The following is a 12,002-nucleotide window of genomic DNA, read 5'->3' as shown; positions in this document are numbered from 1 at the left end:
TCAAAGACAAGTTCTTATGTTGCTACTCTTCTAAACTTGTTCCTAAACCAATCAGCCATTCATACTGAATCTATAATTCCTTGCTGTTTTTTTTTTTAATTCTCCTTAATTTATGATGGAAAATAATTTATAAACACACATTCCATACATCACCGTGACCAGAGAAATTATTATATAAATTTTATATTTAAATTATATATATAATAATATATGTGTGGCCCATCCTTTTTCTATAAATTAATTACATCGATTGTTCTCCATTTTCAAGTTGTGGCCATATTTTTTTTTAATTTCTTTGTTTCCTAGAAAAATATTTCGTAATTTCCGTTCGATTGAGTTTGACTTTTAAATGATGACTAGAAAATTAATGATTGATATGCAAGCAATTGTTACAACATCAACATAGAAGTGACGCATAAGTTTTGGATTATAATGCAAAGGTCGTTGAGAACAAGGGGAAAAAAAATTAAACAATTAAGAGTGCTACAGAAGTTGCAAACTTTGAATATTCGAATCCATGTGATTTAGAATTGTCAAATAAGAGACTTTAATTGTTACACTCAATTTCAGGTATACCTAATTCAAAACTATAAATTAACTTACATATTTTTTTTTTCAAAATTTTGAATAAAATATTTATCCTACTAAATTACAATAAATCACAAATTTATTCAATACAATTTTAATATATTTCAAATATATTAAAAACTCTAATTAATATTCCAAATATTATAATTAAACACGTACTTAATAAGATCTAAACTAATTTGCCCCTTAATTTCCTTCTTTCATGTCTCTCATTTTCAAACAATTAATTATGTGCCAAAATTTTCTTTTCTTCCCTTTACTTGTCTGCGGAGCTCATCTTTGCATGACAGCTCCAGCCTTTTTTTTACTTCGCTATATATCATTTCTTATGTTCCCACCTCTTAAAATTGCTCACTTGTCCGCTTTTAATTACAAGATACATGGATGATAATCTACTGTTTCTCTAAGGAAAGCAGATTTCTTTTTCTTCATTAATTCAACCGCGCGTTTAAATTAATATTTTCAACAGTTTAAAGATAAGAAAAGAGCAGTAAATTTTATCTCAAATCTGAACTATTAAAAACATTTAAACGATTGAGAAGAAGAAAAAAAACATGTTTCTGCCTCTCTTTTTTTTTTTGAAAGAAGAGCAGTAAATTTGATTCCGTAGAAGATGACATCCAAGGAAAAAACCCTCGGGATCTAATTGAAACCTCGGGGTGGAATCACCCACAATCGAGAATATATATATATACTTGTGTAATTTTGTTACGTGACAATAAGAATAATGTTTAATTTGTCTAATCATTATGATTTAATCTGTTGGACTTGTGTAATGAGCAAGTATATATATTTTTTTTTCAATTTGATAAGGACAAAATAAAAATTATGAATTTAAAAGGATGATGGATTGAGAATTAATATATAATTATATATAGAAGATGATCGATGAACTGTGTAAATAATGTTAGCAATTTTAATTTATAATTAGGATAAATATGATATTATAGATTTTAAAAGGAGAACATGCAAATTTGTACTTTTTGAAGGATGTAACAGTCAATTCTTCATTTTGTTTTTTTTCTAATTTTAATTTGTGTACACTCCACCAATAGTGGAAAGGTCTAATTACTTGTGAGAATATTCTTCTTCTCTCTGAGAAATATTCCCAGAAAGTTTAATGAAGTTCAAACATGCTGCGCTGGACTTGGCATGCACGACTCAAATTAAATAAGGTTTTTAATTGGTATAATTAATTTAGATTTACACAATCATTCGAGAATGACATGCATGCATGACCCGGAGTACTAGGAAGAAGACTCTTTATTTTTTTCTAAAACAAACGAATATTCAGCTTGCTCTCATTATTATTTTTTGTTTTTCTAATTGTCCTTAATTAGCCTATCTATTTTAATCTTTAATTAAACCAAAAATTAATGCTCTCCAATTTTTGGCCAAATAAGGATCAACAAGTTTTGTTCGTCAGAAAAGAATTGAAAACTTTTATTGGAATTAATTATTCCATATGGACAGAAATAATATTCAAAATTTAGAATTATATTATGAAAGAGAATAAAATGGAAAATAAGGTAACTTAGATGCTTTCTTGCAAGGCAATAATTTGAAAGAGGAGATTATATACTTGACTAATTTATTTTGATTATTTTGACAATATTCAAAAACAAAGTTTTAAATTTTAAAATCCAACTTTATATGCTTGATATATTTTATCCATATATTAATCTTATAAAATATGATTCTTTTGGTTGATGAACAAGTCAAGTCATGCATGCATGCTTGATTGATTTTGTACAGGAGGAATTATATTATAAATATCCCCATGTTTAGAAGAGTAGCAACATATATTAATCAGCACAATTGATTTACGTTTTTTAATTTATTATTTTTTGGGTCGAAGTTGAAGCCATTATATTAAAAGAAAAAACAGTAAAGAAAAGAAAAACAATTAACTACACCATTGTATAAATTTATTACCAAAAATAACTATGCCATTGTATTGCCTCTGTCTTTATGAATTATCTCTCTAGCTTAGTTGAATTTGAAACAGGTAGGAAATTCAATTTAACAAAAAGAATGCTTTGCTTTGCATTAATCTAACAATATAATTCAGGACTAATCAATGATGTACATATATGAATTAATATATGGACGGTGAGGATTTGTTAAATCATGACTGGTGAGTGCTATTGGTGTAGCCGATACCCTTTCGTGTGGTCGGGAAGATGACGAAGACAAAGCTGGCCAAGAAAGCGGCTCCGAGCGGCAAATTGATGAGCATCTGCTTCACGTTGGGGTCGGCACTGGGGAAGTAGCACATCTGAACTCCTGAATCACTAAAAGCCACGCCGAGGAACACGAAGGACGAGAAGATGGCATGCATAAAATCAACGGCCCTGATCCTCAGCCTCTTTAGGTCGTGGAAGATGCCGGCAGCCTCTTCATCAGTGCCAGAGAAGTTGAAGACATAAAAGCCCTTGAAGGTGGCAATGCCATAGTAGAGCTTGCTGTCCTGGCCCACCAGGCTGTCGGTGAAGGTGAAAATGACGCAAGAGAGGAGACAAAAGTAGATGAGCAGGGCTGTCAAAAACTTGTTTGACATGTAGCATTTGCCGTTGTCAGTGAATGATGATGAAAGAGCCTCAAAGGCGAGAACCGTCCCTGTTGGCAGCAGCTGCGCCAGGTTGGCCGTGCTTGATAATGTTTTCTCCGCCATCAATAGCGGAGTTGGATTTGTAGGAACAGAAAATGCCTATAAATATATATATATATATATACACACATGCTTAATTACATACATACAAGTCCAATGTTAATACTAAAGAACAAATTAATCAATATATACAGTTACCTTTCGTGTGTTAGGAGGTGGAGTCTCTTGGTTTGAAGTCGTGCCGCGTTCAAGGTCATGGCCATTGAGCTCTATTTTTCGTTGGTTTTCGACCACTTGGATTGCTGGAGAGGATGATGCCATTAATATTGAATCACCCATAGCTTAGCTACCTAGCAAGTAATTAAGAGAAATTAATACAAGGATCTTGTAAAGAGATCTAGAGAGGGAAGGCTGGGGTTGTAAGAGATAGATGATGAATTCTGTTTAATTAGTGTATATATGAGGACACATGGATATATAGAATGTAAAGATATTTATATATATGAAAACAGCAAGGGTTAATCCTGCTTTGCGCGCACAACAGGAGAATCAGCTCAAGGAGGAAGTTATTAGTTATGGTGTGGAATTTTAACTGCTTCTTTTAGTTTAATTTAACTAGAGAAATTAGCACTGGTAAGAGCAGGTTAAGCAAGCTTTGCAAATACCATACAAGTCAACTCGATATGCAACTGAATCTAGCTGTGTTCCAAATACAGGTATTGAATTAGAAAACAACACAGCGGTTGCAGCAAGGGTAATTTAGTTTTTCATGTATGCTTTTATTATTAGACGTTTTTAATCATGGGTGGGGTAGTTAATTAGGTAATTACTGGAAATACTACTATTTTTCTGGTAAAACTAGTTACTAGTTAGGTTGAATCCGAATATGCATCCAGTTTCTCTTATTCTGGTAATACTGTTTTTACTCCATTAATTTTCTGGTATTAATAAATTTGCCTACCGGTTTAAACTAAAAAAGAAAAAAACAGCAAGGGCAAGGGCAAGGTAAGCCTTTTTTTAGGTCAGGATTCTTGAATGCAAATTTGGAAGAACTTTTTCTAATAAAAATAAATTAAAATTTGGTAGAGAGATAGAATGGAATATAATTATATGGACTGAATAGTTAGAGTTAGTGGGACACGTTGAGCTATCTATATCCATACATACATTAAATAATTACATTACATTAATTGTCATTAATTACATATATATATATATATATATATACAAAAATAGAAACTATAGTAGAATCAATAATTCAATATGCATGTGCATATACATAAAAAGAGTGTAACCATATATAATCGTACTAAACAGTTAAAACTATTTATAAATAAATTATAACATAACCATATACGTCTAACAATGGAAATTAAATTAGAAAAGAGAAGTTTGTCCTAACTTTTAATAGCAATATGAGCCGGGTTGAGGGTCAAGGCCTTGCCCTTCTAAGTGAAAGGCACAATGGCAATAGTTGGTTCATGTTCATGTTCATGTTCATGTGTCAATCTAAATTAATCCTTGCCCTCCTCGGGTCCGGATCCCCTAAAGTAACTCAATCTTTTGAGTTTTGAATTGAGACCGTCCCACAGTGACTAGTTTATTTTAATATCTATATCATTTTGAACGGTTCAAATTGACAGTTTGGAATTTTAAATAAAAAATAAGAATATGAGGCATGATTGGAATACAAAAATAACAGGGCATTTTAACACTCTTAAAATATTTATAAAATTAAATCTCCTAAAATTGTTGCCTCATCCTGTGACAATTCTAGCTCCGTCCCAAGAGAGAGCCCTGCTAATAAAGCATACAAACACATACAAAATCAACTATATATAGGGTACCACATATCTAACCCATAGATTCCATCTAGTACTGTACCAGTAGTTTCACGATGTATTGGTACCAGTAGAAAGCATAATGGATTCCCACATACAAACATTAAAAACATTCATACACACCTAAACCTGGAGAACTGATGGGAGAGAAAAACAGCCATAAAAAACTTCAGTATTTACAGATAACAAAAAAGGCTGAGGTATGGTTAAGCATTGTAAGGTAGTACCGTGGATGCACATTTCATGATGCTTCTCATTCAGTTTCTTTGTTCATCAAGTCATGATAGGGATGTAAATTTTTTATGTTTTTCAATTCCTTTCTAGTTGTCCTCGTTTTCAATGCTCAACACTCGTTGACCTTGTCTCTATATTTAAGTGCATGTTAAATTTAACATTCCAGTACAATCAAATCTTTAATTCTCTCCTTCACAAGTTGACCAAAGAGAAAAACAAAACTCTGTCACAAACCCGCATCCACTTTCCATTGCACTTCCCCTCGCTCTCACCACCTGTCCCCAAGAAATCCTGTTAGATTCTTTCATGGGTGCTTTTGTACATATCCAAAGGTATGCAACATATACAAGACAGTAATTGTATTACGTGCTAAAGTATATTTTTTGGGCAAAAGAAATATTGTTCCTTGTTGAACACTATTAACCCGGCACGGCATTACCGCTAGAATTGTATACAATGCCCTCTCAAAAAGAATAAAAAAAAGGTAATCGAAAAATCTAATCCAATGAAATCTAAAATGCAGTATCTAAGCCTGCATGAAAGTCAACTTAAGATGCTCTTAAATGATTCAACACCCCCAATTTTCCCAGTAGAAGCATCAACATATGCTTGATGGAGACCAGGAATAGCATGTTCATATTGTAGAACAAACTTCTTCAGAAAATTCTCCTCACTTAGCTGAATAAAATTAGGAAATTTTATATTTTCCCCAACAAGTCCTTTTGACATGAGAAGCTTTCTAACAATGTTCCGGGGAATCAGCCTGTTCTCCAAGCTGTATGACAGTAAAGCTGGATATTTCACCACATCAATCTTATCACAACCGGCTTCATTTATGAGGTACTCCATTTTGTTGCCTACCAGCTTCTCTGGGAGCCCAAACAACGTAGGGGCTTTTCTAACCATAAGTGCTACCTCCTCTTGTGAAAACCCCATACTTGTCAAGTTATTTAGCTTTGCATCTATGGTGCATTGATTCTGATAGCAGGTCATTATTAATGCATTGACAAAATTCCCTGATGAACGAGCAATGCCTAATTCGTCAGCTATCTGAGCTTTCATTTTCAAAACATCAGGCCTAGAATAGATTAATCTAGGTACTGACTTCATTAACCGGTAAATTTGATGAGGAGATAAACCACATTGTTCCCGAAGGAAAAATAAGTTGGGCATTAGCACTTTTTCCAAGTTGCTACGGAAAAGAGAACTCCCAGGGGCTTTCAACATCACAGAAAGATTCTCTACTGATCCAAGAACCTCCATCAAGAAGTCGATCTTTGGCACAACATTAATCAGAAAAATATAAGGGTTGCAGGCAATGATACCTGAGATGTCTTCCATGGAGAAGCCAAGCTCTTTTAGCTTGGCAATGTTTGGTCTCAAGTTCTTCTCCATATGAGAGCAAAGGATGCGAGCTTCCCGAGACACGGCAGTCTTTATATCCGCCTCACTTACACCAATCTCTCTCAGGAACCGGAGCACCGCATTGGGTTTATCAAAGGACTTGAGGTGCTGGATATGCTTGGATTCTTTGAGTGCCCTTTCGGAGGAAAGACCGCATGATTGGACGAGGTACTCTACAGCTAAGTGGGAATTTGGGGGCGACGCTTGAGTGGGAGCTTTGGAGGAGGCAAGTGCGGGACTCCGATTGAGGGGAAGAGATGGATGGAGTTGGAGGCAATGAATTCTCCCCAGAAACAGAGTCATAGTCATAGACATGGTCACTGAGCTCAACCTGTGCAGCTTAGCTAGCTGGTGGAGAGTGGAGACGAAGCAGCAACGGATAAAATTTCAGAGGAGAGGAATTTAAAAGGCCGTAAGAAATTTCTTGGTAGTGAATACTATATCTATATGTACTTCACCAGAAAACGGGCTTTGGGCCTTTTCAGGCCTCTAACATGTGATTATATGTATTTACCCATGAATGAATTTGTCATAATTCCCAAGAAAGTACAAAATTCTCCTGGTATTTCGTCAAAAAAAATATATATAAATTATTTTTTCTGTAGAAATTTGCGAAATTATGCTTATTTAAAGTAATTATAAATTTTAATCTGCTAAATTTTTGGCCTCATCCTAACACTCATTGACCTTTGTCTCTATATTTTACTACAAGTTAAACTTCAACATGCCTGTACGAACGAACCTTCAATTAATTCTTCTCCCCTTCACAAGTGACAACATTCCAATTACCAAAGAGACAAAAATCTCTCTCAATTGCACTCCCTCTCACAGTCTCATCGCCTGTCCCCATGACCCCATGACAGCCTGTTAGATTCCTATTACAACTTTTTTCAAGTGTACCCTCTCAATTATGATAATTTATTTTTAGATGGAATGAACAGCACTTTTTGGGACAAAAAAAACAACAGAAGGTTCTGTTTGGTGTTTTGTACATCTGCAATTGCAAAGCAGCAAAGGTACACAGCATATACTGGAAAGTAGTAATTTTATTACCTGCTAAAGATTATTTTAACGGGCAAGAGAAATATTGTTCCTTGTTAAACACTATTAACCCGGCATGAATGCTAGAATTATATTGTACCAATAATGCTATGCAAACATTATTGACTTCATCGTCTATTAAGCATTCAAAAGAACCATTAATATATACATAGCTTACATTACATATACTTCAAGTTTAAACCCTTTTCTTATACAACTCAAGACCAAGGGTTTATATTAGATACCCCACCTGAAAATACACAACTAATACGAAAGCCGCCGGAGAAAAAGGTCGTCTACAGACTTTGTTAACAGGAAAAACCCCAAACCTAAACCCTGATTTACTGCTCAAGAGGTATAATTCGGGGAATTACGAAGTAGAAAAAAAAAAAACCTTACACTACCCGAGAGGTGCCTGTATTGTGACCACAATGGGACTACTCACATAATGCCGGCCATCATTCCATGTTACTGTACCGCTCTTAACAGTAGAGCTACCAGGTTCCATTTTTGCTGTTGGTTGATCCACCTCTAACCTCAGCACGTAACTCAACTTCTGACCAATTCGCCGGAAAACAAGTTGCATAGGTTCCACTTTTACTGTACTCCCCTCGGGTGCCATAATAACTGGTTTGTACACCCCGGCCCCACTGACGCTAGTCACTGTCCTTACAAAATGAGCTTTGAATTTCTCTTTACCACCATCCACCATGAAAGAAGAACCAAATGATGGGTAATTCAAGCTGCCCACGTGCCCGGCCCGTCTAGCAGAGTTACAATTTAATGGCCGCCTCGTGATTGTACGTATATTCTGTTGCGTGTAATTCAGGTTACATAAGAAATTCACGTAGTCAAGCACAGAGATATCATACACCAAACCCGGGTTCATGGCACGTTGTGGGTCCACATGCCCGGATCCGAGATCGAATACACCAGCTGCAGATCCAGTGGACTCATCAACTATGGAGCCATTTGCATTGTCTCTCACATAAGCAGTGGTCATGAGTGCTGATTTTATGGCAGCTGGGGTCCATGCAGGGTGTGCGGCTTTAAGTAGTGCCACAAGACCAGACACATGGGGGCATGCCATAGAAGTACCTGAAAGGATGTTAAACTCGGTGTGTCTAGTATCAGCTGGTATACCAGCTGGTCCCACCCCACGGGGCCACGCGGCAAGAATGTTAAGCCCAGGTGCAATTAAATCAGGCTTGAGTATGTCAGGAGATTGTGGGTTGGGCCCACGTGCTGAGAATGCTGCCACAACAGGTGCAGGATGAACGCCTAAACGGGTGCCACGAAACAGGATAGTACCAGTAGGAGGGGAACCCGGTTTAGCAGAAGCGATATACTTCCGTAGTTTGTCCCCAGCTGCAGCACCAACTGCAGTGGCTGGAATGACATGGCAATCTGCAACAAGCCCCTCTCCATCAAAAACCCCATTCGCTAGTATCATACCGATCCCACCAGCTTTACGTACCACTTCACCCTTACCAGCCCGAGGATTCACACCACGATCACAAACAACAATTTTACCCTTGACCAGTGTCGGGTCAAGCGAACCCTCCAAGCAAAGAGATGAAGAGTACCCATCTGCTGCACTTGTACCACCACCCGACCCAGCATAGACTAACTGGTAAAGCTTACCGGGTTCAAGATTCGGGCCACCATAGACACTCACTCCAGGAAGGATCCTACCATCTCCGAGCTTGACATCTGCAGGGAAATCCCGATCCATTGAGCCGGCACCAACTGTGGCCACCCATGGTGCCACATTTGTCACAGTCAAGCCACCGGGTCCCCCATTTCCAGCTGAGGCTGATACGAAAATCCCAGCTTCTGTAGCAGAAAATGCACCGATGGCAATCGCATCGAGATAGTATGGGACCACGACCCCACCAACAGAGAGAGAGACAACATCAACCCCGTCAGAAACAGCAGAATCAAATGCTGCCAGGATGTCTGAGTCAAAGCAGCCACCAGTCCAGCAGACCTTGTATGCAGCGAGTCGTGCTTTTGGTGCCATTCCTGACGCGACTCCTCGAGCGTAGCCGAGTGTTGCGGCAGGAAACACATATCTGTTGGGAATACATTTTCATAAATTTATCTTGATCATATGTCACAAAACTTTGTGTAATCCAGATGATTTCTTCCTGTACTTTTACCCCTTCTCATGTGCAAAATATGAAACAATGATATATGAGGTTTAGAGGGGAGTTTAGCTGGACCAAACTTATTTTGTAATGGCAAAACAAGAAATAGCAAGGATAGTTCCAGGAGAATGCCTCGTTTATCCATAGCAAATTAGCACAACACCAAACAAAGTGAACTTTTGAAAAATAATATTTCATACAGTAGTCATTTTATCTCAACTTCACCAAACCCAGAATTTGAGTGCTATCTTGATTAATATATGAATAAATATTTTTTAAGGTTCCTTTACCACCTTTTGTAAATTGTAAAACAAGACTAGCATGAAAACTTGAGCTGAAAAGAGGTGCAATCGGCCAATTTTTCTGAAACTTCATGGAGGGATATGTGTATATACAGTATTTGTCAGGTTCTAAGGTGCATCAAGCAAATTTCCAGTTTATAGTTGCAAATGGCAAACACCACTCAGTTGTCAGTATTACAGGTTTTTATTAGCTAAAAGAAAACAACTTCCCATAGAATTTACAGAGCAATGATCTCTTTACCTTCCAGCAGCAATGGAGGCAGTGTGGGTCCCATGCCCGTCAGTGTCCCGTGGAGACCTCACCTCGGCTGATTCATTCATCCGACCAGACGTGGCCTCATAGCCACCCGAGAAAAATCTCGCACCAACAAGCTTGCGGTTACAAGACGAAGCCGGGAAACCAGCACCTGACACGCAAGCTCCTTTCCACTTAGTAGGCACAGGTCCAAGACCCCGGTCAGCGAAGCTCCTGTGCCCCGGCGAAATGCCGGTGTCTATAACTGCAATAACTAGATCGGAGCCGAAATCCGAGTCAGCAAGGATAGCTGATGGAGGCGACGAGAGGAGGCCCAGGAAGCGCGGGGAGCGGGTAGTAGCGAGTTGACGGACCCGCTCGGGTATGACAGCAACAATGCCGGGTACAGAGTGAAGTGCTTGAGCAGTGGATGGGGTTAAACGGGCCGAGAAACCGTGAAAGACGGAGGAGTAGGTGTGGATAAGGGGGCCACCTTGAGGCCACGTGGCAGTGGTCTGAGACAAGGAAAGAATGGTGGATTCGTACCAGTGAGTGTGGGTTGGGAAAATGGAGGGTTTGGCATCTCGATCAACGCGGATTATGTAGGTGTGTTTCTTGTCGGAAGAACTGGAGACGGAGGCGATGGCGTGGGAATGGAGATGGAGGAGCGGGAGGAGGAGGAGGAGGAGAAGGGTGGCTGTGGGGATTTTCATTTTATTTTATTTTGATAAGGGTTGGTTTGGTAAAGTGGCGACTGGCGACTGGCGACTGGCGACTGGCGAGAGAGAGAGAGAGACTGAGGTAGTCTCTCGCTCTGTTAATGTAGAGTAGAAGTGTGGAGTGTGGAGAGTTGGGGTTGCCAGAGGAGACAGGAGAGAGGAGAGCAATCAGAGGATATGAGAAGAAGACTGGTTGCAGGGAACGCTTTGTATTCTCCAGTTTTCGTAACTACAAGTGATTTCACCGGTTAATCTTGCTGAACATCTCATATCATATGCTCAATTGAATCAAATGTGAAAGAAACAAGTGAGTCTCCATTTCAGATTGAAATGGCGAAGATTTAATGAAACATAGCCACTGTTAATCATAAATAATCAATCTGTTTTTTAATTTTAAATGCCTACCGGTTTATTATTCTTTGCCCTATTATAACACTTGTTTGTTACTCACATGTTGTGTCTGGAGATTTTGTGATATAGACATCAGTCAACATTGCTTTTTAAACAAATTAAAATATCCTACTTCAAAAATAAATATGTTGTTATTGCTGGAAATTGTTAGAAATTGTAGAGATTTTCAGAGATTATAAATTGTTACTGTTAGAAGTTAGAACCTGATGTTGAGGGATTTTTTTATTTAGAAATAAAATATATTTCTGCTTGAAAGTAAAGGAATCGGATAAATTTTCAAAAAATAGATGACGGAAAATTGTTAGGGTATAAATTTGTGGATACCATTTGCACCGAAAATTTCTATGATGTAACAAGTTTTCTAATTCTTTTTATATCGGGTGGTAAAATTTATTGCATCGGAATTTTTCTACAGTATAAACAATATATCCATGTTTACACTGTATTTTTTTTCATAATGAGAGGA

At 37.7% G+C, this 12,002-nt stretch overlaps 3 protein-coding genes across 3 annotated transcripts; all 3 read right to left on the bottom strand.

The window, feature by feature from the left end:
* Positions 1–2,642: 2,642 nt before the first annotated feature.
* Positions 2,643–3,680, bottom strand: LOC144552800 (protein DMP5-like). Its single transcript, XM_078300792.1, has 2 exons — positions 3,398–3,680; positions 2,643–3,298 (listed from the first exon to the last, which is right to left on the bottom strand). Exons 1-2 carry the CDS (start codon positions 3,536–3,538, stop codon positions 2,717–2,719), a joined length of 723 nt encoding a protein of 240 aa, XP_078156918.1. The 5' UTR covers positions 3,539–3,680; the 3' UTR covers positions 2,643–2,716.
* A 1,947-nt stretch (positions 3,681–5,627) lies between these two features.
* Positions 5,628–7,039, bottom strand: LOC144553388 (transcription termination factor MTEF18, mitochondrial-like). Its single transcript, XM_078301526.1, has one exon. It carries the CDS (start codon positions 6,991–6,993, stop codon positions 5,818–5,820), a length of 1,176 nt encoding a protein of 391 aa, XP_078157652.1. The 5' UTR covers positions 6,994–7,039; the 3' UTR covers positions 5,628–5,817.
* A 769-nt stretch (positions 7,040–7,808) lies between these two features.
* Positions 7,809–11,304, bottom strand: LOC144552569 (Subtilase family protein). The gene is made up of 2 exons (XM_078300533.1): positions 10,413–11,304; positions 7,809–9,794 (listed from the first exon to the last, which is right to left on the bottom strand). Exons 1-2 carry the CDS (start codon positions 11,117–11,119, stop codon positions 8,120–8,122), a joined length of 2,382 nt encoding a protein of 793 aa, XP_078156659.1. The 5' UTR covers positions 11,120–11,304; the 3' UTR covers positions 7,809–8,119.
* Between the last annotated feature and the right edge of the window lie 698 nt (positions 11,305–12,002).

The sequence above is a fragment of the Carex rostrata genome, chromosome 4, assembly GCF_964058835.1.
Source record: "Carex rostrata chromosome 4, lpCarRost1.2, whole genome shotgun sequence".
Lineage (NCBI taxonomy): Eukaryota > Viridiplantae > Streptophyta > Magnoliopsida > Poales > Cyperaceae > Carex > Carex rostrata.
This window is presented reverse-complemented; position numbering and strand designations above follow the sequence as displayed.

Excerpts from the sequence above, each read along its gene's own strand:
- LOC144552800 (XM_078300792.1), bottom strand. The coding sequence starts at position 3,538 with ATGGGTGATTCAATATTAATGGCATCATCCTCTCCAGCAATCCAAGTG. Across the intron at positions 3,299-3,397 it reads CACCTCCTAACACACGAAAG|GCATTTTCTGTTCCTACAAA; the intron begins GTAACTGTATAT and ends ATATATTTATAG.
- LOC144553388 (XM_078301526.1), bottom strand. The coding sequence starts at position 6,993 with ATGTCTATGACTATGACTCTGTTTCTGGGGAGAATTCATTGCCTCCAA.
- LOC144552569 (XM_078300533.1), bottom strand. The coding sequence starts at position 11,119 with ATGAAAATCCCCACAGCCACCCTTCTCCTCCTCCTCCTCCTCCCGCTC. Across the intron at positions 9,795-10,412 it reads GCCTCCATTGCTGCTGGAAG|ATATGTGTTTCCTGCCGCAA; the intron begins GTAAAGAGATCA and ends TATTCCCAACAG.